The following is a 27,721-nucleotide window of genomic DNA, read 5'->3' as shown; positions in this document are numbered from 1 at the left end:
GAAAAAAGGTTTTCAATGCCTTTCACCACCAACATGAAGTTAAAAAATCCTCTAAAGGTGTTCCTGAGATATTGCGTTCGCAACAATGGGACGGACAGACACAGGGCCGTAGCACAAAAGTCTGGGCATTCTCTATGTGCATCCACAGCTATTCATTCTTAGCATCTTTTGGGCCCTCCTCACATGAGGGCCCTGGGTACTCAGTCCCATTTCCACCCCCCAGTCCGACACCCCTGGACGGACAGACACCCTGAAAACATAATGCCTCAGGCCACGGCTGTCATCGGCATAATATTACAATTTCACATTGATTTCATGGCCTAATGATCGGTGCAGTTTCTCAAAGGGATTCTCAAGAAGGGCTTATGGAAAAAAGCTCCACATCTAGAGATATACACTCAAATACAAAAGTGAACATATATTATATTATATTTGCTGACTTTTACAACATTCTTTACACTTCTGAGTGCGATCCCAGTCCCACAGAAATTGAATAGTTTTATTTTTTTTTCAAAACATGACATTTCCTTGTGGAGGACTTAAAATTTATACAAAGCATAAAGACAAAAATAATATCATATAAAATTTCCCAGAATGTAATGATAAAAGCCACACAAACACATTGCTATAAATGAGGCTGAAGGAACATGACAAGGGTTTAAAACAACCCTATAAAAAGAATATATAAGTAAAGCTGGTTTAAATTGTTGTTGTGTTTTGATCTCCATGAGTATTGTCAGTTTGAAGTCCTCAATTTGTATCTGCTACCCAGACTCACTTTCAGTCCTCATTGTAAAATCATCTCCCCTTTCTTTGATATCTTTGGCAGCAGCATAAAGTGTAAGTTATGCATTTTAACACATTTATATTCCATATTAAACAGGAATACATGGTCCTTTTTCTGTACACCACTGAAATGGCTCTATTTCCGCTAGTCACGATGCACAATGCTAAATTCAACTCTGCATCACTTGAATTTACGGTGTGCTCCTTACAGAAAGTTGAGCTTATCTGAGGTGTAAACATCACAGAAAGTTGAGTCTGAAACGAGGGGGAGTGCAGAGGGAATGGACTGTCTTTTGAGCTCAAACTTTGGCACAGGGTCTGAGGAGTGACAATCAGAGCCCAGTGTAGGAGCTGGATAGCCTCCCTGCCCTCCTAGAGGTTCAACCTGGAGAGAGAAGTGAACAAAACAATGCAGATGTGTGAGTTAATGAATATGTGTCAGTAAGTGTTAAAGATTCGTAAATAATCCAAAATAAATATTAGATGAGGAATTTCTTGCTCTTTGTTCTATATTATGCTCATTTTCATGTTCATACTTTCCCCACAAAAAAAACACATTCCTTTTCTCATACTGTCTGTCTGAATATACCTGTATTCACCCTCAGTCTAAAACACTCCATTTTAGCGCCTGTCTCTTCAAAATGGGCTATACTAGGGCGCCTGGGTAGCTCACCTTCTAGAGCGCACGCCCATATAAAAAGGCTTAGTCCTTGATGCAGCGGCCGCGGGTTCAACTCTGACCTGCGATGCTTTCTGCATGTCATTGCCCCTCTCTCTCCCCTTTCAAGTCTAAGCTGTCCTGTTGGAAATAAAGGCCTAAAATGGCAAAAAAAAATTATCTTAAAAACAAAAAAGGGCTATACTAGATATTTAGAATAAAAGTGGCCTGGGATTGACTTCACACGGCACTCACATTCCGTTCCCCATCAGATGCCGACGCTTTGTCGCGGCCTTCGGAGCCTGTCGCCACACAAGGCACTTACATGTTTGCCTTGTCAGACCAGTTATCAAAACAAAGAACAGCGATGCTTGGATTGCAACACACAGAGGAAGTGTAATTTAATTATCTGCTCAGGATGCCATAACTCCACTATGTCTTTAAGCAAATAATTGTTGGCTGCCGTATTAATGGGTCTTAGGTCAACGTTTCTGGGTCACCCGCATCTGCGCTCTCGGTGTAAGTCACACTGAACTTATAATGTGTTTATCATTAGTTTGTGTGTTAAAAGATAGGTTCACATTTTTTTTCCATCTTAAAACAATAGACTGGTGCCCATGTGAACTATGAAACACATTGTTCTTGCTGTAATGATCCGTCCTGGTCATCCTGGCCATTAAGAGTTCCCTTATTGTGATATCAACGTAAGTGACAGGGGATAAAATCTCCAACTATTCCAAACTTAGTCTTATTCGTACAAAACGTCATCCTTGTATTCATGTCGCTATGCTACAGCTCAGCAAGAAAGCACTGTTCAGGGAACAATAAGGATGTAATTTGGTACTAACAAGGCAGTAACTTTGGAAGATACCAACTTGATTTGATTAACTCAGACTGTTGCAGCCTTGTAAGAATAGATAGATAGAATAGATAGTTTGGGATGATTTTTGCACAGAATGAGGACTGTGGATATCCCCCCCATCACTTACATTGAAGCACATCAAGAATGGATCTCTTATGAACAAGAAGTATGATTACAGTAAGCTTGTTTTAATACACATGGGCGTGTGAGTATAGTTTTAAGACAGACTTAGACCAAATCAGTGGGTCAAACTACAATAACTGTCTTCCATTGATTTCAGAACATTAGCATGCACCGACATTTTACCTCACACAGTATCTTTGCCTCAAGTATCTCCTTCTCTGGGAAGGCACACCTCACCTCACAGTTTGAAATGCTTTGTATAAAACCTACCGATGGCTCAAGGGAGGTAGTTGTAGGTTCTCCAGAAACAAGGGAATTCATTGGCTGATAAGAGTTATCTGGCACAGGGCCAGCAGGTAGAATCAAATCTTGCAATTGGAAGGAGGACATTGAAGTAAAAATCACAACATATATAAACAGTTGGTCTGAATGCTTATTTGAGGAAATACTTACATGGTAATATACAGCAGGTGCTGCTGCAGTCTCAGGAGCAGACTCGTGCCTTTTGGAAGAGCTGTTTTTACAACAGCACTTTTTCACACAGCAACAGCAGACAACCACCGCAAAGATAATCCCGCCAATGATCGCAATATAAACATATGGATGAAGGACGGAAGGAGGAGGTTCTGTAAGAGCAGAAGAAGGGGAGGGGGGCTATGTTGATTTGAATCAACAGTTTGTTCATAAATGTTTTCAAAATGTGTGCTATTGCTCACCATCTTCTACCTCCACTATCACAATCTGGGCCAGGTGGCCTTGCTGGTCTCTGAACTCAAAGGTGCCAGAGTCTGTGATATTTACAGGATTAATCTCTATGCCCTTAGGCATGATCTGAATCCTCCTATCGTCTGTGACCAGATTGCCTGCTTCCATCAATGTGTTGTTTTCCACTTCCCCTGCCGGTGTAAAAGTCACAGTCCATGTGGCAACAAACGTAGGATTTTGGATGAGGAGCCGTTCATTCATATTTGTATAATAGTGTCTATTGTTCTCTGTGTGTGATAAAGAGTATATTGTATCAAAACATTTAATCAGATACACAGCAGTCTAAAAGCTCACATGCAGCTTCTATCCATTACTAACATCACCTTTCACTGTGAGCCGTTTCCTAGACAGCAAAGTGTTGTCTTTTTTTCTGAAGTTGTAGTAGCCTGAGTCTGCCTGATTGACGCTCTTAATCTCCCAGATAGAACCCTTCATCTGCCATCTGCTTCCCTTATTGGCCTGAGGGTCGGTGCGATTCCACAGGACCCTCGGCAGGTCCTCACGGTGAAGGGGAGTGAACTCCACAAATTCAGTCTGTCTAGGAACAGTATAGGAATATGATTTCCCATAATTCCGGTACATCTTGTAAGCACACTCTGAAAAAGCACATAAAGAAAAAAACAGAGTTAGGTTATTGCACACACCGAATAGAAATACCATATTTCCACAAAGGTTTTCTAATAGAATAGCCCTTTTAAATATACAGTATAGTGTAATATTCTTACCCACAATTTCCAGTTTGATAACATCGTATGGCATAGCATCACCAACTGAAACAGAAAACGTTCCCTCATCTCTTTCCGTCAAATCTGTGAGTTCAACTGAGCCAATGGAAATTCGGAGGCGTGGGTCCTTTGCCTGAATTGGAGAATAACACACATGCATTTATTTAGGACAGAGGGTAGATTCTGTTCATTCAAAACCTGGTTTGTTCTGACTTTTGTCATATTCAAGATCTTGCCATTCATGGATGTCATAGCGATATTGGTGATAGTATAAATTATAGTGCCAAAAGCTGCTCACCTCGTCCTTATCCATCACTAGCTTCCTGGATCCACCCTTCTTCGGAGTGAAGTACAACTGTCCATTGAAAAGAGGTGGGGTAAAACTAAATGGCAATCTCAAAGTTCTGCCATAGCACATACGTTTTTCAAAAAACTCAGCGGATGATCCTGAAATGAGAAAGATACCAGTGAAGAAGAGATAGATGGAGAGAACATGAGGATAGGTCAGATACAAAACATGAGGACATGTGGAAAACATACTATAAGCAACTTCAACATTTGATATCACATATAACAGAAAGAAAATGTGTGAATTATTTTATATATGTGTGAATGTTTCATTTGTTCCTGTGCCCAAAATATAATCAATGAGGGCCCTATATTGAATCTCATTGAGCAATGTGAAACAGCTCCGAGATAGTTTCACATTGCACGGTGCGGTGGAGAATAAGCACCAAGATTAGGTTATGTTCTGCCTCTGTTTAGAAGTGGTGAATGTACAGCAGGTCTCTCCTCGAACTCAGGGTAAAGCAAATCCACAACAAAAGCCATTCTTTCACTTCTGAAACAACACAATACAATGTTCTGCACGTAGCCTAGCTAGGCCTACTGTAAGTTTGGGGTGTAAATATAGTATGTTAAAATGCAATTAGGTCGAGCAGACAGTCCGAAACATGAAAGCCTCGGGTCGCCTATAGACCAATACTGACTCAAGTGACTCAAGTGACTCGCACAACCTGGATCAATTTAGTGAGTGACTCAGAATATAACCTGAATATAACAGGAATCAAGTTTACCAGGCCTAATAGATTACAAAGTCAACCTACTATCACCTTAAGAATATATCAAGGGTTAAAGGACTTATGTCCCAGCAGGATTTGGAGAAACTTGTCCAATCAGACAGCTGCAGCTGATTAAGAACGCTGTTGCTTTAGTTCTCACAAAGACCAAGAAAGTGGATCACATCAGTCCAGTTCTGAAGTCTTTGCACTGGCTTCCTCTCCTTCAAAGAATTGATTTCAAAATAGGCTCCTTTTGTTGGTTTATAAAGCACTGAACGGTTTGGGGCCAAAATACATTTCTGATCGGCTGCTACATTATGAACCACCCAGACCTCTCAGGTGGACTGGGACATCCTCAGAGTCAGAACTAAACAGGGAGAAGCAGCGTTCAGATATTCACCACATATCTGGAACAAGTCCCAGAAAACTGCAGGTCCGCTGCAACTCTCAGCCCTTTTAAATCAAGGCTGAAGACCTTTCTTTTTTAAGCTGCCTTTCCTTAAATAATTGTTTATTTCTTAAACTGCACTGTAACTTTTATTCTCGTATTTTAGCCTGTTATCTGTTTTTATATTTTTAACTGTTTTCAACTGCTCTTTAATGTTTTATGTAAAGCACTTTGAATTGCCTTGTTGCTAAAATGTGCTATACAAATAAAGTTGCCTTGCCTTGCAGGACATAGATAGTTGACATAGTTCACATAGTTGGCATATTTTGAACAAGTTGTAGAGACAGAGCCCAGACAGAGCTGTAAAGTTAAGTTTCAAATGGGTTAAACCTGCATAGCATTTCTTCTATGAGGCTATATGATTTATACTCACCACCAAACAAGACGCAGGAAACAGTAGTCACGTATAATAACAATAACATGTCCTGCAGAGAGAGTATGCATGTTAACTTGTAATAGGCTAAGATCACAACGTTTTTCAAAAAAATAAACATCACAACAACACGACACAAGATTTGAAAAACTGACAGACAACAGGTTGTATACTCACTGCAAAGTAATTTCCTTTTGTGTTACAGTCGAGTTCTGTGAGTGCGTGAGTGTGAGTGTGTGTGTGTGGATGGGTGTGTGTCATGGATGTATAGGACGGTGTGTGAGTTTGTACTGTCCATCGGACAGAAAAACTAGACTGGGCGAGGCTTCCTTCACACTCTGTCATCTTCATAACTGCGCATATACTGTCTATCCGGAGGTGGTTCCCAACCAGAATGCTATGGCCCCAGGGGTCACAATCAGGGTTCAAAATGTACTTTTTTGTCCACCAGCCAAATGGCTAGTGAATGTTTTGATTTTACCAGCCACTTAATATATTACCATTGTTTTAATGAATAAAAATAACAAATTGTATTGTACCAGAATTTGGCTGGTAGGCCTAGATCAGAGTGGTCCGCGGACTGACTCCTGGTGGTCCTTGAGTAGATTTGGTAAAGTATCATGTCTTTAATTTAAAATCCAAAACAAGGTTTCTCAAACTGTGCGGCAGCAACTCCAACACCTAACATTGAGGATCAAGATGTGTTATTTTAAACATTAAAAAACTTGTATGTAAATGTAACCAATTTAACGTTTAAATTGGCTGTTTTCTCATGGATTTCAGCAATAAAGCTGTCATTTTTGCAACACTGCCTCACATTTACATCACAAAAGATCACGTGACATTTGAAGAAAATCCAGAGAAATAAAGTTTATGGTAACTGCATTCTCAGCATAAGCAGCACCATTCTTCCCATTGAGATGCCTTACTAAGGCAATGAGTGACTGTTGTAAAACTGTCATTCAATTAGGCTATAATTTGTAATATAGTGTTAAAGTAGGATGTCTATTGTTTTTGAGAATATTTTGGCAGTTACTGTATGTGGTCTGGAGTTTTATTTTTAATGGGTAAGTGGTCTTTGGTCTGAACAACTTTGAGAAACACTGGCATAGCTGGTGCTAATTCTGAACCCTGGTCACAATATGATAAAAATAATTGTTTTTCTTGTAAAAATCTGGATTCTTTCACCTGTTCAGGCCCCTACAAACTATTTATTTGTTTTCTTGAGAGACAAAAATTGTAGTTTAGAGTACAGTCGAAGTATAAGTCTGTATGCAACAGAGATGTAGTTTAATGTTATATCTACTGGAAACTTCACTTCAAAGCGAAAATCCATACAGCAACAATGAAATATAAACCATGTTGTTGTTGTTTATATTCTCTGATGTTGTACTATTCTGGAATGGGCCATTTTGCATATGAATGCTTTTGATAGGCTGCATTAAGTAGCCTACATTTTTAATGCTAATACTTAGGCCTACATAGGCTATTTTACTTAAGTCATTTGAATGATTTTGATTTAAGGGATTCTTATTTTGAGTCTTTTTTTTTACAATGCCCTGTATTGAAGATGACACTTGTCATCAGCACAATGTAAAGGAGGCCTAATAGTGATACATTGTCTCTGTTAAATTATATTATTTGATGAACCTATTATTACTTACATACTGCACCAATTATGTACAGTATGTTATAGTTGGTTGAGATTGAACTAATTTGAACTACTGTTTGGTAGTTGGTATCAACATAGCATCATATTTCATAAGATCATCATATGTGTTATGTAAAATCCTAATGTGACTTTCTTGAATAAATGTAGTAGAGTAAAAACATAATACTTCCCTCTGAATTGTCAATGAATGGAAATAGGCTACTCAGGTACAAGTAGCATTGGTTACAGTGCATTTCTCTGCAGAAAAATCCTTTTTTTCATAAGTGAGCACCTGTCCTTGAGTTTTTGTAAATCCCTAAGAGGTTTAATCTTGGCACACAGCCTGTCAAGAGGATCCTACTTTGTAACTGTAAATTATCTTGCGTTAGGCTCTTTATAGCCTACCCAGCGACTGGCAAAAATAATGGAAACATATGACGCACCTTGTGTAGTAGATGATGAGAATAAATCCTACCATCGCAATAAATAAAAGAAGGGGCAGTTTACTCGCCAAGAGGAGTAGGCTACTACACAACCTACAGGTGTGGTGCGCGGTCATGAAATGCTTGTCATGTGGACATGCCAACAGTTTTGTTGTCATTACTTAGAATTCCTCATGGGGAGACAGAAATGAACTATAGCTTTAAAGTCATGAACAAATTAAGGCATCAATAATTATAATCTAATAATACAACATATATTAATGGGCCATTCTGTATATGCCCTTTTACTTTGGATAGCATACTTTAAGTATTTTTCTGCTAATACTTTGCGAATGCCTTTTACTTATTACAGAGACCATAGATGTGTACACTGTGGTAGCCTATTACTACTTTTAAGTAAAAGATCTGAGTACTACTTCCACCACAGGTTTTCTGTGGCTCTGGAGGAGCTTTGTCAAGTCTCACGTCCCCTAATTCTATTAAAGTGCAATAATAAATTGCTAGAGTACCCCTTTAATAGTTTAACAGCCAAAAACTTAGCTGCTCCATCAATATTTGATCACATTCAATCACAATCTATCAATTCAACAGTCAGAACTCTGACTGATAATGTAACATGATCTTTATTCAACAGTTAGCCCTTACAATTCAAATGAAGAAGTCAGAAGAACAAAACAACAGGAAAAACACATCTTTTTTGGCAAACAACAAAAAAGTACTAACTTTAGATGTAAACAGTATATTCACGTTCATGCATTGCTAAGAAAAAGATTGTGAAAAAAGGTTTTCAATACCTTTAACCACCAACAAGAAGTTCAAGGTGGGCACTCGAGATTAGTGTCACCACCCCAGAATCGGACCAAATGTTAAATATGGTCACAATCTCCCCTCCTGAGTTATGGCGATGAATAAATACCAGAAAAGTTTTTTTGCAGATCATTTAGATGTCACAGTGAAGTTGCCTCAGGCCAATGCTGTCGTCGGCGCAGAGGCATAAAAATGTAAAAGTAAGTATAGTTACATATGTTGTATTTGTATCAAAAATTACAACTTGATTTCATGGCAAAATGATCAAGGTAGTTTATCAAAGCTGCAAGAAGGGCTTATGGAAAAAGCTCTTCAAAACATGACATTTCCTTGTGTAGTACTTCAAATTAATACAAAGCATAAAGACAAAAAATAATATCATATATAACTTCTAGAATGTAATGATAAAAGCCACACAAACAAGTTGCTATATATGAGGATGAAGGCATAAGGGTTTGAAACAACCATATGAAAAAGAATACATAAGTAAAGCTGGTGACAGTGGTTTAAATTGCTGAGTGTCGTGTTTTGATCTCCTTGAGTGTTGAAGTCTAGCCTGACAAGCCAGACCCACATCAAGATGTTGGTCCTGGCTGCAAATTATATTTGCTGCCGCTCGGGTGCGTCTAGATTTCTAGGCTAGTTGAAGTCAGTTTGAAGTCCTCAATTTGTAAAATCTGCTACCCAGACTCACTTTCAGTCCTCATTGTAACATCATCTCCCCTTTCTTTGATAGCTTTGGCAGCAGTATAAAGTGTTAGTTATGCATTTTAAGTATAACCTGAGTTTATGAAACACATTTATATTCCATATGAAACAGGAATACGTGGTCCTTTTCTGTACACCTATTACCACGCCTTTGCAAGTTTGCAGGAACTTAATTTTTTCACGCAATGAAACTGAAATGGCTGTATTCCCAAATTCTACTGTGCATCACTTGAATTTACGGTGTGCTCCTTACAGAAAGTTGAGCTTATCTGAGGTGTAAACATCACAGAAAGTTGAGTCTGAAACGAGGGGGAGTGCAGAGGGAATGGACTGTCCTTTGAGCTCAAACTTTGGCACAGGGTCTGAGGAGAGACAATCAGAGCCCAGTGTAGGAGCTGGATAGCCTCCCTGCCCTCCTAGAGGTTCAACCTGGAGAGAGAAGTGAACAAAACAATGCAGATGTGTGAGTTAATGAATATGTGTCAGTAAGTGTTAAAGATTCTAAAATGATCCAAAATAAATATTAGAATGAGGACTTTTTGCTCTTTGTCCTATATTATGCTCATTTTAATGTTCATACTTGTATTTTTGGTTTCTACTAGAACAGGGGTTTTCAAATTGGGTGAATGTGAGCCTCCCCTTAGAGTAGGTAAGGACAGCCGAGCCCCCCCTTCCCTAAAATCCTGTCCGCCTGACACGCCTCTGCAGTAAATGCCATCTTTTGTGTGTTCCAGGCAATGAGTTTCAATAACGTTATTGAAATATTGAATTTGAAGAAATTTTATTTCCACAACTTTTTTAAAAGTGCATTCATAAATGATTGAACAGCAAATCATTTCCAACTTCATGCAGGCTTAATTGAGGCTACTTTTAAAATCACTGAACATCAGTAGGCCTATCCACAAGTCAACAAAACATGCTTAACATGTGTAATCGGCGCCAAAGCTACCGCCGCCGACGCCCGACGGCTGAAATCGGCGCGGTGTGTCTGGGCCTTAAGGTGTGGACACACAGAGCCGATAATTGTCCGTTGGACAGTCTGGCGAGGTCAGTGACTCGAGTCTGTTCGGTGTGTTCCGTGCCGTCATTCTTCATTTTGACCGATTTGACATGTATAATCGGCGGGGCGGGCACTGCCGGCAGTCGGACTCAAATGACCCATCTGATTGGTAGAGTGCTAACCCGGAAACGGGGAGCGGAATGAGCGTGACTAGAGTCTCTCAAAATCTGACGAAAATCTTTTAAACTGACCTTTGTTGATCTGAAATGAAGACAGATTCAGCAACTGCCTGGCCTATTTCTCGCTTAAAATGTTTTCAGAAACACGTTTCAGTGAACTATTTTAGTACAATATGAGATCGTATTCTGAACAAGCCGCCATGACAGTCTGTCTTTGAATTTCCGGAAAAACAAGACCCATGTGACGCGTTCGTCCAATCAGCTGCCGGTTTTCATTTTTGGGAGACAATACAGATTCTGCTGTTATGGTCGCTTTGGTGTGTTCTGAGGCACTTTTTTGCCTTTTTTGACCAATTTGGGGAGACTGATCAGCCGAACTGCCTTTTCTGCCGACGTTTGGCCGTCGGCTCTGTGTGTCCACACCAAGCGTACATTTGAAGGAGATGCACATCTTCTCGAACAAAATCAGCACAATGGACAGCTCTCCGATCACACTGAACTCTTTGATAAACCAAACGTACACCATCAATTGAGCACAGTGTGCGACGTCAGTGAACTCATCCAGCTGAATGGCGTGAAAGGGACTTTCACAAACACCGTCCAGGACCTGCTCTTTGACATCACAAGCCATGTCTGATATTCATCGCTGGATGGTATTGTCAGAGATAGCAGCAGCTGCTTCTCCCAGCATCACTGAACATATATCTCTAGCTGCAGGGAGTAGCAATGTTTCGCCAATGTTATGGGGTTTGCCTGCCTTCGCTATACATAGCACGACACAATAAGATGCTTGTCACCTTCATGTTCATAGTGCCAAATGACTGTATTATGCTTTTTTGTGACTGCAAATCATGACGCTTCCTCTCAAAAAACTCAACTGGCTTGTTCACTAAATTTGTGTGCTTAGTTTCAATTTGACGCCGAAGTTTGCATGGTCTCATGCTATCATTTGCTAGCACCTCCTTGCAGACCACACACTGCGGCAGAGGTGCAGCCTCGGACCCCGACCAGGTGAAACCTAACTTTAAGTACTCAGGATCATATTTCCTACGTTTTTTGCTGGGTCCTGTCTCCTCCCTTAATGCTGACTTCTGTTGACTTGGGACAAGGAAACGATGCATTTTAAAGCTAATACATGCACGCACAATTAGCCTACCTGTATCAATAGAGCTGCATACAGTTATTTTCTCTCTAGTTATGTGGCTCTTTGCTATTGAAAACCGCTGTACTAGAACACGTTTGCATGCTTTATTTCCCCCTTAGTCTGAAATGCTCAATTTTAGCGCCTGTCTCTTCAAAATGGGCTATACTACATTTTTTTTTTTTTTTTAAATTGGTCTGGGATTGACTCTACACGCTCCCCAACTTATTAAATGCTGACGCTGTGTCGCGGACCTCGTCATCTGTCGACGCACAAGGCACTCACATGCACTAAAATGCATGCCTAACCAAACCGGTTCTCAAAACAAAAAAACAGATAAGCTTGGATTGCAACAGACACAGACTCAAAGCCACCAGACTCCTTTGACAAAAAGTCCTTTTACTTCGAAGAACAGGGGAGTTGCTATCACTGCCTCCATCAGTAAGTTAGTTTGTGTTATTGTGTGACTTTCGGATCCGACATAACATGGCGTCCATAGCAGTACATTGCTTAGCTCCCTGTCTGCTTCTCCAAATATGGGGCCATGCCAACCACCATCTAAGTTACTGTACATAAACCTGTCAGGTCAAGTGGGAAGTTATTAACTTCAACACTGAACTTATACATGTGTGTATCATGACACACGTGTGTTAAAGGATAGGTTCACATTTTGTGAAGTTTTCCAAATTTAGTCTTTTTCGTCGCAAACGTCATCCTTGAATTAATGTCGCTTAACTTGTAAGACAACTCTGCTGTGCCCCACTGGGGAGGCATGCTTTAAATTTGAAAAGTTGTATAAAACCTACCGATGGCTCAAGGGAGGTAGTTGTAGGTTCTCCAGAAACAAGGGAATTCATTGGCTGATAAGAGTTATCTGGCACAGGGCCAGCAGGTTGAATCAAATCCTGCAATTGGAAGGAGGACATTGAAGTAAAAATCACAACATATATAAACAGTTGGTCTGAATGCTTATTTGAGGAAATACTTACATGGTAATATACAGCAGGTGCTGCTGCAGTCTCAGGAGCAGACTCGTGCCTTTTGGAAGAGCTGTTTTTACAACAGCACTTTTTCACACAGCAACAGCAGACAACCACCGCAAAGATAATCCCGCCAATGATCGCAATATAAACATATGGATGAAGGACGGAAGGAGGAGGTTCTGTAAGAGCAGAAGAAGGGGAGGGGGGCTATGTTAATTTGAATCATCAGTAACAGTTTGTTCATACATTTTTCCAAAATAATGTGTGCTATTGCTCACCATCTTTTACGATCACTTCCACAATCTGGGCCAGGTGGCCTTGCTGGTCTCTGAACTCAAAGGTGCCAGAGTCTATGATATTTACTGGATTAATCTCTATGCCATTAGGCATGATCTGAATCCTCCTATCATCTGTGACCAGATTGCCTGCTTCCATCAATGTGTTCTTTTCCACTTCCCCTGCCGGTGTAAAAGTCACAGTCCATGTGGCATCGAGCGAAGGACTGTCAATGACGAGCCGTTCATTCACATTTGTATAATAGCGTCTATTGTTCGCTGTGTGTGATAAAGAGTATATTGTATCAAAACATTTAATCAGATACACAGCAGTCTAACAGCTCACATGCAGCTTCTATCTGTTTTTTTGCATCACCTGCTACTACAATCCGTAATCTAGACAGCACTGTTTTGTCTTTTTTTCTGAAGTTGTAGTAGCCGCCATCTGCCTGATTGATGCTCTTAATCTCCCAGATAGAACCCTTCATCTGCAATCTGCTTCCCTTATTGGCCTGAGGGTCGGTGCGATTCCACAGGACCCTCGGCAGGTCCTCACTGTAAAAGGGAAGGAATTCTATGTATTCAGTTAGTGTAGGAGCAACAGAGGAATATGGGTTCCCGTAAGTCCAATACTCGTGGTAAGCACAATCTGAAAAAGCACATAAAGAAAAAAACAGGTTGGATTTATTGCACACACAAGGTTTTCTGATAGAATAGTGCTTTTAAATATACAGTATAGTGTTATATTATTACCCAAAATTTCCATTTTGATAACATCGTATGGCATAGCATCACCAATTGAGACAGAAAACGTTCCCTCATCTCTTTCCGTCAAATCTGTGAGTACAACTGAGCCAATGGAAATTTGGAGGCGTGGGTCCTTTGCCTGAATTGAAGAATAACACACATGCATTTATTTAGGACAGAGGGTAGATTCTGTTCATTCAAAACCTGGTTTGTTCTGACTTTTGTCATATTCAAGATCTTGCCATTCATGGATGTCATAGCGATATTGGTGATAGTATAAATGATAGCGGTAAAAGCTGCTCACCTCGTCCTTATCCATCACTAGCTTCCTGGATCCACCCTTCAACGGAGTGAAGTACAACTGTCCATTGAAAAGAGGTGGGGTAAAACTAAACGGAAATCTCAAAGTTCTGCCATAGCACTCACTTTTTTCGTAAAACCCAGCGGATGAACCTTAAATCAGAAAGATACAAGCATAGATATTAAGAATATTACATATATATTGTATAATGTATAGAATGTAATACTAGCTGCAGATGTAAACCAAAATGTTAGCATGTTCCATTTGTTCCTGTGTCCACAAAATAATCAATGAAGGCTCTATTGAATCCATATCTACTGTCATGTAACAAAATAAGTACAAATAAAGCCATTGTTTTAATTGACACAACTTCAAAATTGCAGGCTGGGATATCCCAGTACTTCAATTCTACTTTGTGTCAGATTAGTGACCACAAATCCTTTCACCTTTAAATCACCTTTAAATTGGAACATCAGAGTTTACCTAATTATTGACTAAATAAGTGAATTAATAAAAAGTTCAAATGTTTCAAATAGTATATAAATCAATACAATTTAAATAAAATTAAAAAAAACACATTTTAAACTAATAAAGCGTAACTGAGGTTTAGAATTTGTAAATTCTTGTTTTATTACATTTTAATGAATTCATTCAATTTATGTAATCATGTCTAAAAAACTTATAACTTACAAGTTGTGGCGCAAGAAGGGGGTAAATAGCCGTGTCTGAAAGATAAAAAAAACTCCAAGTATACTGACTTATTATTAAAATGGTGGCTGTTGTTTCCTGTTTGATTTGTTCTCATGTCAAAAGTTAATTCGCTAGCCCCTGCTATAACGTTACTCTACTCACAGAACATCCTATGTTATAACACATTTCACTCTGCAGTTGTTTTCAACGCAATTGTTACAGTTCACATAGTTGGCATATTTTGTACAAGTTGTAGAGACAGCCCACATATATGTGCAGTGGTGGAATGTAACTAAGTACATTTACTCAAGTACTGTACTTAAGTACAAATTTTAGATACTTGTACTTTACTTGAGTCTTTTCATTTCATGCCACTTTCTACTTCACTACATTTCAGAGAGAAATATTATACTTTTTACTCCACTACATTAATCTGACAGCTTAAGTTACTATAGTTCTTTTACAAATTAAGATTTTTGCACACTAAACACACTGTGGTTTATAAAATATGTTTTATTATGAATAAAACTACCCGACAATATATAGACTTACAAGTACAGCTGAAATGATTAGCCGATTAAACACAGAACTGCTTAGATCTTTTCCAGTTTCTAAAATGTGAGGAATTTTCTGCATTGAATAGGCCTACTTTTACTTTAAATACTTTAAGTACATTTCCCTGATGATACTTACATATTTTTAATTAATTAACATTTTCAATGTAAACTTTTACTGGTAACAGAGTATTTTTACAGTGTGGTATTAGTACTTTTACTTCGGTAAAGGATCTGAATACTTTTTTTTATTGTTATTCTTTTTTTATACTGTTTATTGTACAATACTGATACAAACAATCAAGGCACAATGTGTTTGTACATTTGTCAAAAAAAAGTGTTTACGGCATTGATCGAGGTAGAGAGAATGAATATATACAAAATAAAGATACTGAGGTTTTTTTAAGTCAAGTAGCGAATGTAAGTCCAACAAATAAAATAGTCTCTTGGCGTTTTCCTTTGTCATGCATTGAAGAGATGTAAGGCTCTGAATACTTCTTCCACCTCTGGATATGTGGAAGACTACTAACATGTTCCTTCCCGATTGAGACACTGGGGCTCAATGCAGCGCTTAGCACCGCCCAGGACGATTGTGATTGGTTTAAAGAAATGCCAATAAACCAGAGCACATTTTTCTCCTATGCTGGAATGCTGTGTGGACCGTTCTCTTACAGTTTTTTACGATCGCTATGACACTTTTTTCAATACTTTTAACAACTTTCCTAAACTCTTAACACAGTTAGCACAACATCTGTCTGTGTAGGCTATACAATTAACACATTTCTTGTTGCTTTGACACAAAATGCATACAGTTAACACAAATTTAAAATGCTTGAACTTCTTTTACACACAAGCTCCACCAAGACCAGAACAATGGATTTTTACTGCCAAATTTACAAATGCTTACACTCTGTATGTCAGAACAGATAACATCATGTTCTAAACCTAACTTATAGGCTAAAGTCAAAGTTAACAGCTGATCATATTGTAAATTGAAACACAAATATATCCCTGATATATATAAACAGCTGATTGAAGTTATGCAAAACAATCGATCACAGCTGATTCCCTTCTAGGAAACACACCACTCAGGTGTTGAGGTTCTTTCAATCGCATGATCATATGGTAGTACAGTAAAAGAGGACCTATTTGAACAATATACTGTGGATGAACACAGAAAATAAGAAAAATGCCTTCACGAGGGAGAGGAAGATGAGTACCAGGACAATTCTGTCTCTGTCTCCTTTTTTTCATAAACTGTACATTCTATAAAGCTACTCTGAGATGGGTCATTCATTTTTTGTATTGAATCTCTGCAGCAAAAGAAACAAACTGATGGCCGGGTTGGTTCAGTGGGTAGTGCAGGTGCACATATACTTGGAGGTTTATTCCTCGATGCAGAAGTCCAGGGTTCACCTGTGACAATTTCCTCCATGTCTTCCCCCTCTCTCTCTACCCTTTCTCAACTAGCTGTCCTGTCAAATAAAGGTGGAAAAGCCCAAAAAATAATCTTTAAAAAAAAAAATGTAGAGAGGCTTCATGAGAAACTGCAGTGCAAAACACAATCTATGATCAATACAATATACTATTGTCTGTTGTTTAAGGGCAGACCTGACACATATCAAATAATGCAGTTTCTGTAATTCCATGTGATGTTAGTGTTTTGTATGACATTGTTCTATGATTGACTAAATGTTCCTGTTGGGAGAGAACATGTGATAGTGTTTTGGAAGAATTACTTGATTTTGAGACATGTTTGCATTGTTTTGGTAGACATAGTGTATTGTATTAGTGTATTATTGTATTTTGAAAATTAGTGTTGGAGTTTAGTTTTCAATGTGTGATTTCGAGCATGAAATTAACTGTTTTGCCAATTGTGTGTTGTAGGTGTGTTGGTGCGTTAAGAGTCATAGCGATCGTGAAAAACTGTAATACATCCATGGTGTGGACCATTGACTAGCCAGACCCTCCTCCTCCGCAGCGTTGAGCTAGAAGGTCTGGCAAAGCGAGAAGACTTCGCTATTGAAAAAACTGAGCCTTCATCGTAGCATTTCTTCTGTGAGGCTGTATGATTTATACTCACCACCAAACACGACGCACGAAACAGTAGTCACGTATAATAGCAACATGTCCTGCAGAGAGAGAGTGTTAACTTGTAATACGTAACAGCAACCCAGAGAGCACAAAAGTGAACATCGAGCACATTTTAAGAAAACATAAACACAAGAGGTTGTCTACTTACTTCAAAGCTATTTCCTTCTTTGTTACAATAGAGTTTGTGTGTTGGTGGTTTACTTCTTTACTGTCGACACCGGACAGAAAACTAGACTGGGCGAGCTTTTTTCTTTTTTTTCTTTTTTTTGTCTTCAAAAACCTTTATTATACACAAACACGTACAAACATATTGAAAACATTAAATGCATACATACTGTCGGTACCATACCATGGATGTATTAAGCGGTATTAAGAGAACATTCCGGAACATACATACATATATGAAAAAAGGGGCGCATGAAATTTACATCACACTCTGTCATCTTCATAACAACAACGCATATATGAGTCTACCGTCCATCGGGTGGTGGTTCCCAGCCAGAGTGTGTGGTTGCCCCTTTTCTTTTCCTTTTTCTTGTGAAATATGAATTCTTTCACCACTTTATTTCAAATTAAACTATTTAAAAACCAACTGCTCTCTCTGGGCTACTGTTTATTTCGTGTAGCATATTGATTTTCTTGAGAGATTAAAGAAACAAAAAATGTAATTTAAAATATGTCGAAGTAGAATATGCAACAGAGACAGAGCTGCTGGAAACTTTACTTTAAAGAGAAAATCCATACAGTATGACATATAAATCATTTTAATAAGCAGGCTCGACTTCTTCGCTTGTTTGTTGTTGTTTATATTCTCTGATGTTGTATTCTGAAAGGTGCCATTCTGCATATGAGTACTTTTGATACGTTTAGTTGCCTATTTTCGATGCTTATCCTACTTATGTGCTTTTACTTAAGTAACATTTTGAATGATTCTGATTCTGTTTTTTTACACAAATAGTATGTATTATCAGCACAGGTCTGAGTATTAGTAATACATTGCCTGAGAGTGTTATATTATATTATTTGATTATATTACTGATGCACTAGTATGTATGTTGAAGTTGGTCGAGAAGGAACTAATTGTGTTTGGTAGTTGGTAGAAACAACAAATCATATTTTATAAGAAAATCATATTTTCTCATGCAAAATCTTAATTTGGATTTGTTGAATAAATGTAGGCTAGTAGAGTAAAGCGCAACAACTACAATACTTCCATCTAAATTGAGGAGTAGTATTAAGTAGCATTGAATGAAAATAGCCTACTCAAGTAAGTAGCCTATCTGTAGGCAACTTCATAAGGCTACAGTGCATTTCTCTGCAGAGAAAATATTTTCACAAGTGAGCACCTATCCTCGTGTTTTTGTAAATCCCTGAGAACATTTTAGGTTTAATCTTGACACACAGCCTGTCTGGCGAATCCTACTTTCTAACTGTGAAATCGCTTGCGTTAATAGCGTATTTATACCCAGGAACTGGCAAAAATAACGTAAACATGTGACGCACCTTGCGTAGGAGATGCTGAGAATAAAGCCTACCATCGCCATACATAAAAGAAGGGGCCAATGCCCATGCGCGCTCTGCAGAGGACGTCGTTATCCTCTTATCCCCGTTCATAGAACCATCACAAATATTCAGCGGTGGATTTATTCTTCACACATCGTGCAGGTGAGTTCAGACTAAAGTTGCCACATTTGTTGATCATCTGTATCTACATTATGTAATTGGCGGCCTATGGTCCTCTTTCGCTGTAAATTGTGTTCATCGGCTGGGAAACATGTTGGACACCTGACTGGACATGACTTCAGACAGGGCGTCATGGACTCATGGATCACTATATTATATGACAGTATTGATGTTTTTATTTATGTACGTAGTATGAATCGCTTTGCAGAAACATCCCCACAATTGTCTTTGAGCTCCCAATTGTGTGGCGTGTTGACTGTTGACGCATGTCCCGCGGCTTGTCTTCAGAGGAGGGATAAATGACTGTCTCTGTGATTGTAGATGAAACAATCTGTTCTGTCTTCACAGGTGAAGATGTCCTTCTGTGTCCTGCTCACTGCCCTTTTTGCGCTTCCTCTTGCTGTGGGTAAGTTCTTGAATATAATTTTGCTACCACGTTAAATAACGTTGTAGCCTACCCTACGTTGTAACTAATAGCTTAAATAACTGTTATTGATAATTTACTAATGAATTATATATCAGTTATGCAACACCTCTAAGAAGAAATCATTCGGGATGCCAGGTTGTTAAAATCCCTGGTATTAATTTTGATAAACCATCAACTGCATTGGTTTCTCTATTTTTAATAAGAAGTGCAGTTTTCATATACAAATGTTTATAAAGTAATTAATAAAGACTCACAGATTTTCAATTATACAAGTCATCAATAAAGGGTTCTTAACACAGTCTGTCAAATCCACACTTAATAAATGGATTATAATCTGCAGCTATTTGTCCAGAGGTCAAACATTTGAGGGTCATATTTCCAATAAACAAAAAAGTGGCACTCTAGATTTGTCAGCCTATTAATTGTTAATAAAATCCGCTCAAATGACACATGAGCAGATACTTTTGCTTTACATTGCTGTTTTTAGGCAGATGTTTAGTGCATAATTGTGCTGATTTAAAGAGCTAAAAAGGCAAATCAAGTGTCATACTGGAGGAGGATAAATTTCACAACTTGGAAAACTTGTTCATATTGTTGACTTCGAACTAATCTGTAAAGCATTAGTAGTAGTAATAATAATAATAATAATAATAATAATAATAATGATACCTTATTTGTACAGTACTTTCTTATTAAATGTGTTATAATAAAAATAGGCAAACAGATATATCAAACAGATTAAAAAGTTAAAACCAGAGAATATAAAATGGCATGGAAAACTACAAGAAACATTATTATAATAATTATAATTATTATAATTATTATAATTATTATTATTATTATTATTATTTATAAAAGCTTTCTTATAGAATATTTTTTGAATAGCCCATGTTGTCTGTTTAAAGGGGCGCTTTGCAGTTTTGGGCATTTCTTCACTGTTTTCTCACTTTTTGCTCGCAGGTTTCTCTATAGAGCTCCCCCTACAGCTTCGGAATAGATATTTGGCAGCTCTTATGTTTACTTGTGTCTGACTCCTCGCCTTTTATATATGTCTATGCTCCTCGCTCGGTCAGTCTGCCGTTTTCTCTTTCTCTGTTCCTCCCACAATGCTTTATAGCTTTCTGCTTCTTTTTTGCCGGCTCAGCCATGACGATAGTATGAAAAACTCCATCACTACCTTGTTAGCCGGTTCCTGAATGGGCATATGCGTGCAGTGCCATGAAGCAATTCGTTACATCGCAAGACCTGATATCTCCAAGGGGGTAAGCTTCTCCTCGGACCGCGAACCTCCCATTGACATGTATATAATGGACCAACAGATCCCGTTGCTCTGGACAGAGACCAGTGAAGGCCATTAGAAGCACTTTTCCGGTGATGGCTGAGCGTTACTGCGCAGCCTCCAACTGAGAGAGACGACGTAAATGTCGAACCTCCTATGGCGCCATTTTGATGCTAATAAGCCATCACCTCCCGTTAGCATTCCATTGACTACCATTCATTTTGGTGCCACTTTGACAGCGAATAACTCTACATCTGAAGCGTTTAAAGACTCTATTTGTCCATTGTATATTTCTAAAAAAACATTTTAGTTAGCAATAATTAGCCTGTGGCTATGTTGTCTCCTTACATATACCTACGCTCTCCGTCTCTGCAATATTCTGAATGATTGAGATTTCTCTTGGCACAGCTACCAGAAGACTTACAACTTTGTTGCTCACGGCACATTTACGTCGTCTCTCTAAATTGGAGGTTGGAGTAACGCTCAGCCATCACCGGAAAAGTGCTTCTAATGGCCTTCACTGGTCTCTGTCCAGAGCAACGGGATCTGTTGGTCCATTCTTATATACTGTCTATGGATATCACACGATACTTCCTGATGCTGAGGCCGGCCCAAAGTTGCAAGGGTGGTTTTTCAGCTCACAGGCGCTAGGGGGGAGCGAGACGACCACCATTCAACTCGAAAAAAGTCATTTAACCATTCCAATGACTCCGAAGCTGTTCAGTTAAGGTAAATTAAGCTAAAAAAAACTGCATAGTTCCCCTTTAATCTCAATGAGAATATTATTCATTACTTGTTTATCAAAACAGAAAATTACACCAAGATTACGAGCTGTAGGCTTAATATTTTTTTCACAGGCAGCCTAGCTTGCCATTAAAAAGGCTGGTACATTTTTTTGGCTCCAAACAGAATGACTGTCTGATTTATCTTTGTTGTTTTTACGTTTTCGGACATCCAGCATTCTATATCAATGAGGCAGGCAAGTAGATTAGCTGCTATTAGTGTTATTAGATGTAATCTGCGTAAAAACAGTAATGGAGAACATCCTGTTTTATTTTTATTTTTTTTAAATAAAAGCGGTCTGAGAATGGACCCTTGGGGAACACCATACTTGAACTGAAAAACATAAACACACCTTTACAAATGTAATTCTAAGCTCTATTAGAAAGCGGTACTGCAATTTCCTCAGTGATATTCTAGTGTATGCTAGGTTTTAGCATTATGCTGGACAAAATTATTAATAATTAGATTAATTATGCTCTCCCTACAGGTTGGGTTGTATTGGGTGAGTCAAATGCATCACATATCCTTCACCTACAGAACATATTCTCTGAAGATGATGCTGACTTTCTTTTCTGCTTTCAAAGGTGAAAGAGAAGAAGCCCAGATGGTGTGTGCCGGGAGGGAATTTCGTCTACCGGTGTACTCAACATCCAGAACAGTGACTTTTACACCAAACCTTGAGGGGCAGAGGCGTGTCCTGCTGGACAAAACCATTGTGAGTGGAAGTGTGTCTGTGCTTGGGTTTTTGTTTGTTTGATGTGTATGTACAGATTTCTAAAACCTATTTACTGTGCAACTGCAGGTAAAAGACCCGCGTTTTGAGTGGACTAGAGATAAAATGCTGGTCCTGAAAGAAGTCACTCATGGTGATCAGGGACTTTACGCCATCAAACTGTTCTCTGGATTCACTTACGAGACTGTTCGTTTGACTGTTTCAGGTACAATAGTTTCCTCTTATTCTGAAATCCACCCCCTGTATTGTTCACACCGCATCAGCTGCCTCTTTGACTGGCTTGAAATTGATGTAAAAATACTACATTATAAGTAAAAATTTATATTAAATTATTTTCAGCAAAATGTACTTAAACTTAAAAGTACTCGTAGTGACCTCCGTAGTATCGGATATGGTTTTATATTTTGCATTTTTAGATTGTTAATACTGAGAATTGTACCTTTATAGCTGGTCGATGTGAAGCTAGTTTTACTTTGTATACAATTCTGTAGTAAAGTCTAGTGGTTCCCAAATTAGGGATCACGCCCCATTCTCAGGGCTACAAGATACACTGGAGGGGTCAAGAGATGATTAAAGATGAAAGTTATGCTACAAATGTTTATTCATTTTTAGACATTTCTTTTTGCTTTGTTTTGAAATATTGTATAATCTGACCTCTTTTGAATTATTAATATAAAACCATGTGAGAAGTTTAAAGGGGAAATGTCTCTTTGGTTGAACTGCTGACAACTCATAGACATCTAAAATGTAAATGCCACCAAATTGTTTTTTAGTAAGGGGTCTCAAGTCAAAAATGTTGGGAACCCCTGCTTTATTCTTTAAAAATGCGTTCTGTATTATTTAAGTGTATCAAGTGTTTATTTTATGCAAAATCTTAATCCCAAAGGTAGTTAATAACCCCAAGTGACAATGTACTGAATTAAAAATATCAATATTCCTTCTGAAAAGTATAAAGTTGTATACAATTGTACTTAAGAACAGTACTTCAGTAAATGTACATAGTTACTTTCCACTACTACTGATCTACCGCTCTCTCATGGCTCACTCCTTTGTCCTGCTTCAGAGTGCATTAAGTCCCACCACAGAAACTATGGGGATAAATTTGAGCACATCATCCCTGAAAATGGCTCTCTGCTGGAGTTTTCTCCCCGGGGTGCTCCACCTGAGGCAATGCCAGTTGTGCTGTGGAACCGGACGGACCCTGAGACCAGCGATGTGGGCCGGGGGCGGCTGCGGGGCGGGAAGGTCTGGGTGGCCGAAAGAGTGACGCAAGCAGACCAAGGCAACTACACTGTGAGAGACGGCAATGGGATGGTCCTGTCCCGAAGCACCCTTACTGTCCGCGGTGAGTAGACAAAAGACGAGAGGATGAGTTTTAGGAAGCTGACTGATGAATTTATCTAACTTTAGGATCCTGTAATCTATAACATGTATATGTTATCTTTTCCTTTCCTACCGACACCCTCTCATACCATCGCATTTCCTTTATTCTGCACCCCTGTCTCTGTGTTCATGATCCTGCATGTGGGTGCAGGACACTCCTTCAATGTCACCCGCTTCACAAGGGAGTCTCTTAACCTGCCCCTGTTTCTTCCTGTCCCGCATGCCCACCTCATTTTTACCCCCACCCGCTACCCTGACAAATTCCCCCTGGGGCCTTTTGACCCCAAGCCCCCCCGTGGCCCTGTGCAGCTGATCCGCGAGGGCCATATAATGGACTACGACATGCGCTACAGGGGCCTCATCTCTCTGGGCAGGAACGGCACCATCAATGAGGTTGTGATAGGGAGGTTGTCCTCAAGGCACGATGGGATATACGAAATCAGAGATGGGGATGGCAACCTGGTATCCTCCACCTGGTTGCAGGTGATCGGTGAGTGACAGCGTTGAAATGGTTTTTTTGCATGTGAATTCTTCACTTTCTCGCATTCATTCTGACATCCATCCTGTCTCTGTGTCTCCTCTCTCTCCAGAAAAGGGAGGCAGATGGCGAGCACTTCTTAAGACCATTACGGTCCCTTCTGGCATGTTTGTGTCATTGGCTGGTTTTATCCTGTTCATGAGGCGATACCCAAACTGCAGCCTGTCACACATCATCGCTGGCCTCAGAGCAAACCGCACTCCACCAGTCAACCCTCCGAGGATCAACATCCAGGTGAGGAAATCAGGAGAACCTGGTTAGTGGGCCTACTGGCTGAGATGTGATATGTGAGGTTTATACTTTTAGCTTTGTCTGATGTTCTAAAAATAATTCTGGTCCTGGCTAATTTTAGTACTTAGTAGGTCTAGTTACATAAAAGCTTGCCATCTTATACTTGAATTAATATTTTATTTTGGTCTCAGCAGCTTACATAGTGCAGTATTATTTCAATATATTTTCACTTTTTATTATTTCAGGTTGTCTTTATTCAGTTTCAATTTTCAATTATTTACGTTCAATACATTTAAAGAAAATCTAAAACACCAGATACAAGAGCCCCTCCCGCAAAATAATTCAGTTGATATATATATATATAATTCTTCTTTTAGCCTGGAAGGTCCCATAGAAATACAAGATGTTTTCTTCCATAGAGTCCTGGTCAAGACGGCAACATAATAATAACATGGGATGGCAGTAGCTCAGTCTGTAGGGAGTTGGGTTGGGAACCGGAGGGTCGCTGGTCAAGTCCCCATATGGACCAAAGTACGGTTGTGGGCATCAAGGTGCTCTTGAGCAAGGCACCGAACACCCAACTGCTTGTCCATCGACAGCTGCAGCCCCCTCACTTGACATCTCTCCATTGGTGCATGTATAGGTATAATAAAATATAAACTATAAGTATTATTATTATTTTATAAGCAGTTTCACGTAAAAACATTTTCACATATTAGAACACATAAACAATTACAAAAATGTATTAAATACATGAAAATAAAGTATGTTAATAAAGCATGTATGCATGCAGGTGGGGGGAGAAGAAGTAGTGTTGGTTAGAGTAGTAGTACGCCATTTGGGTGGAACAGATTAAATAACCATATGACATTAACAGGGCCATTAGAGGATATTACTGCTTTATAAATCTAGGCGTTTGGAGCTTAACCACATATATGATTTAATCCATCTCTTAAAGCTTCCATACTTTTTGAATCCTTATGTTGTATGAGAGAAGCTTAAATGCTCCTAAATATGGATCAATCCTTGTGAGGACTTGTTTTTGCCCAAATGCTCAAGTTATTTGAGACATACAAGAGACATACAACTAACACATACAGGTAGGTGACAAATTAAAAATGAACCTGAATAAATGAGTGGAGAAACATAGCAAATGCTGACGCCTACATACTGTGAGGAGTCACTTAATAATTTGGACTTTGTCTGTCCAGTAGAGATCCACATACTTCAACAATCTATGACAAGGAGCATTAAGCTGTTCTTGTGGCTTATGGTGGTCAATATCCTTACTTAATTTGTCACCCATCTGCAGGTAAAAGGTTGTGCTAGGATTGCAAAGTTTAGCTATCACCCCAATAAAACACAAACAAAGTATGTGAGGTAGTTTCACTATAACAATGTATGGGTGCGCTGACTTCTGTGTTTATGTATGTTTGTCTGTACAGGACTACAGCCAGCCCAGCACTCCACCATCAGGCTGCTACAATCACTCTCAGCAGCCTGAAACACCAAGAAAATTGACCCCTAGAGCCAGTCCTACTCATACTGTAAGGTTGATTAACTGAATTAAATGAGTTAGCTGGTTTTGTGTCTTTGCTTAGAATTGTTAATAAGTATTGTGTCTGTGTGCATGTACTATGTGCTTGTGTTCTGCCGTTTGTATTTCCAGGGTTACAGTCACGTTATAGGTACTCCGAGAGCTGAGAACCAGGAAGCACACAGATTGGCAGCTAGGAGCTCCCCTTGTCATAATTCAACTACTGAGGTAATACTACACTCCAGCAGTGAGTATATTTATGTCACACAGACTCAAATGTTGTTTAAACATATGTTTTAATCCCTTCCTAGGGGGACATATCTCACAACAATGGGGAGGAGAGAAGGATTTCCTTTTCAGTTGCCGGGTCTTCAGACTGCCTCCACTCCTCTGAGGACTGTGTTCAATTCCAGATCAAGAAAGATGAAGATAAAGAAAGGTGGAGCAAATCACAAAGATACTTTTCCACACTGCCACTAGACACGGACACCTCTGAATCCTGCAGTGTGTACACTTCGGAGAAATTGAACTTCTTATAAAACAGAGAATTGGAGCTGAAGGAAGAAGAGGAAACGTAAGGCATGGAGAAACTACAGTATTGGATTCTCAAGTGGAGAAAGCTGTTTTGGACAAGAAAGACCTTACCTGTGCCTTTTGCATCTTAGCCTAGTTTTAATGGTTTGGTATCATGTTGCATGTCATTTTTTCGTGTAATTTTCTGAAGCATGAGTTGAGTTTAAGGCAAGGCAAGGAAAGTTTATTTATGTAGCACATTTCTGCAACAAGGCAATCCAAAACGCTTTACATAAAACATTAAAAGGACATTTAAAAGGACATTTAAAAAAAACAATTAAAACAGTCATTAATCTTTCCTGTCTCAAATTGCATATTGTTGACACTGTTGATGTTGCTCCTGAAATCTCCTGCTGTTACCTACCTCCAGACCCTCAGGACCAATATGATCTGCACTGAATTTGCTGAGTGTTGGTACGAGTATGTTTGTGATAGGATCTCTAGGGCTACATAGAAATAAGAGTTGTGATACAAAGGTTTGCAAAAGGGAATTATTAAGTACTGTACAGTAATAGAGAGTTAGTTGACATGTTTTTCTCCATCCATTATGTTTACCATTCCTAACTGCAACAATTAATTGTTATGTTACAGTAAATGTCTGCTCTGCAGTTCAGTGATTTTTTGCAATGATATAGTGTTTTTACCATTGAGGTTATTGTAGTAATAGCTATGTGAAATGTAACATGTTCCACCAAATATTGCAATAGCATATGAATATGGGAATTATGTGTACAGGACAATATCTTATCACCATACACCCTAATAACCCTTGTGGTATTTTTAGACTATCAAAATGTCATCTCCTAAACAATAAAATATATCTTCAACACGCACATTTTAGATGAATGTACTGTATGTTTGGCTGTAACTAACTATTTTCATTAGAGATTAATCTGGATCTTTTTTGTGATTAATTATAGGCTATCAAATGTTGGAAAGTCGCAAATGGCCATCAGTTCCCCCAAAGTTTACCTTAAAATCCTAAACCCTAAGATATTCAACTTATTCTATCACAATTGAGAAGCTGTAAACACAGAATACTTTGTATTTTTACTTGATAAATGTATTTAACGATTAACCGACTGTCAAAATGGTTGTCAATCAATTATCTGTCTCCACACGTGTCAAACTCAAGGCCCGCGGGCCAAATCCGGCCCCTTGCTAATTATGATCCGGCCCC

At 38.9% G+C, this 27,721-nt stretch overlaps 3 protein-coding genes across 10 annotated transcripts; 1 reads left to right on the top strand and 2 right to left on the bottom strand.

Moving 5' to 3' along the window:
* Positions 1-485: 485 nt before the first annotated feature.
* On the bottom strand, positions 486-6,108 carry LOC144524438 (uncharacterized). 6 transcript variants are annotated; one of them, XM_078260702.1, is made up of 10 exons: positions 5,979-6,108; positions 5,802-5,853; positions 4,218-4,366; positions 3,920-4,052; positions 3,518-3,790; positions 3,146-3,421; positions 2,883-3,055; positions 1,700-1,746; positions 1,460-1,602; positions 1,092-1,171 (listed from the first exon to the last, which is right to left on the bottom strand). In XM_078260702.1, the coding sequence occupies exons 1-10, from the start codon at positions 6,060-6,062 to the stop codon at positions 1,167-1,169; spliced, it is 1,335 nt and encodes a 444-aa protein (XP_078116828.1). In that variant the 5' UTR covers positions 6,063-6,108; the 3' UTR covers positions 1,092-1,166. The 6 variants fall into 6 exon arrangements, 3 of the variants coding, with proteins under 3 accessions (XP_078116829.1, XP_078116828.1, XP_078116830.1); XR_013502606.1 differs by lacking the exons at positions 1,460-1,602; positions 1,700-1,746 and adding an exon at positions 2,700-2,797 and having other exon boundaries at positions 1,084-1,171; positions 5,979-6,106; XR_013502605.1 differs by lacking the exon at positions 1,092-1,171 and adding an exon at positions 2,700-2,797 and having other exon boundaries at positions 1,510-1,814; positions 5,979-6,106.
* Positions 6,109-8,499: 2,391 nt separating this feature from the next.
* On the bottom strand, positions 8,500-17,649 carry LOC144524437 (uncharacterized). 3 transcript variants are annotated; one of them, XM_078260700.1, is made up of 10 exons: positions 17,523-17,645; positions 17,364-17,412; positions 14,727-14,761; positions 14,040-14,188; positions 13,742-13,874; positions 13,365-13,637; positions 12,992-13,267; positions 12,720-12,892; positions 12,537-12,635; positions 8,500-9,839 (listed from the first exon to the last, which is right to left on the bottom strand). In XM_078260700.1, the coding sequence occupies exons 4-10, from the start codon at positions 14,052-14,054 to the stop codon at positions 9,660-9,662; spliced, it is 1,149 nt and encodes a 382-aa protein (XP_078116826.1). In that variant the 5' UTR covers positions 14,055-14,188; positions 14,727-14,761; positions 17,364-17,412; positions 17,523-17,645; the 3' UTR covers positions 8,500-9,659. The 3 variants fall into 3 exon arrangements, with proteins under 3 accessions (XP_078116826.1, XP_078116824.1, XP_078116825.1); XM_078260698.1 differs by lacking the exon at positions 14,727-14,761 and having other exon boundaries at positions 17,523-17,646; XM_078260699.1 differs by lacking the exons at positions 12,537-12,635; positions 14,727-14,761 and having other exon boundaries at positions 17,523-17,649.
* Positions 17,650-18,937: 1,288 nt separating this feature from the next.
* Positions 18,938-27,374, top strand: LOC144524436 (uncharacterized). Its single transcript, XM_078260697.1, has 11 exons — positions 18,938-19,039; positions 19,406-19,463; positions 22,034-22,048; positions 22,131-22,261; positions 22,349-22,484; positions 23,343-23,624; positions 23,814-24,152; positions 24,253-24,434; positions 25,877-25,978; positions 26,101-26,196; positions 26,280-27,374. Exons 2-11 carry the CDS (start codon positions 19,412-19,414, stop codon positions 26,505-26,507), a joined length of 1,563 nt encoding a protein of 520 aa, XP_078116823.1. The 5' UTR covers positions 18,938-19,039; positions 19,406-19,411; the 3' UTR covers positions 26,508-27,374.
* Positions 27,375-27,721: the final 347 nt, after the last annotated feature.

This window comes from Sander vitreus, chromosome 10 (assembly GCF_031162955.1).
Source record: "Sander vitreus isolate 19-12246 chromosome 10, sanVit1, whole genome shotgun sequence".
Lineage (NCBI taxonomy): Eukaryota > Metazoa > Chordata > Actinopteri > Perciformes > Percidae > Sander > Sander vitreus.
The sequence above is the reverse complement of the archived record's forward strand: the minus strand, read 5'-3'. Positions and strand labels throughout refer to the sequence as shown.

Bases quoted from the DNA above. Each gene is read 5' to 3' on its own strand.
- LOC144524437 (XM_078260698.1), bottom strand. From the start codon at position 17,409: ATGTTGCTATTATACGTGACTACTGTTTCGTGCGTCGTGTTTGGTG. The intron at 14,189-17,363 runs GTGAGTATAAAT...TTCTGATTTAAG, and splicing joins TTCGTGCGTCGTGTTTGGTG to GTTCATCCGCTGGGTTTTAC. The intron at 13,638-13,741 runs GTAATAATATAA...GTGCTTTTTCAG, and splicing joins TATCAAAATGGAAATTTTGG to ATTGTGCTTACCACGAGTAT.
- LOC144524438 (XM_078260702.1), bottom strand. From the start codon at position 6,062: ATGACACACACCCATCCACACACACACACTCACACTCACGCACTCACA. The intron at 4,053-4,217 runs GTGAGCAGCTTT...TCTCCAATTCAG, and splicing joins TAGTGATGGATAAGGACGAG to GCAAAGGACCCACGCCTCCG. The intron at 1,603-1,699 runs GTGAGTGCCGTG...TTGCCATTTTAG, and splicing joins CATCTGATGGGGAACGGAAT to GCCTTTATTTCCAACAGGAC.
- LOC144524436 (XM_078260697.1), top strand. From the start codon at position 19,412: ATGTCCTTCTGTGTCCTGCTCACTGCCCTTTTTGCGCTTCCTCTTGCT. The intron at 22,485-23,342 runs GTACAATAGTTT...GTCCTGCTTCAG, and splicing joins TGTTCGTTTGACTGTTTCAG to AGTGCATTAAGTCCCACCAC. The intron at 24,153-24,252 runs GTGAGTGACAGC...CTCTCTCTCCAG, and splicing joins CACCTGGTTGCAGGTGATCG to AAAAGGGAGGCAGATGGCGA.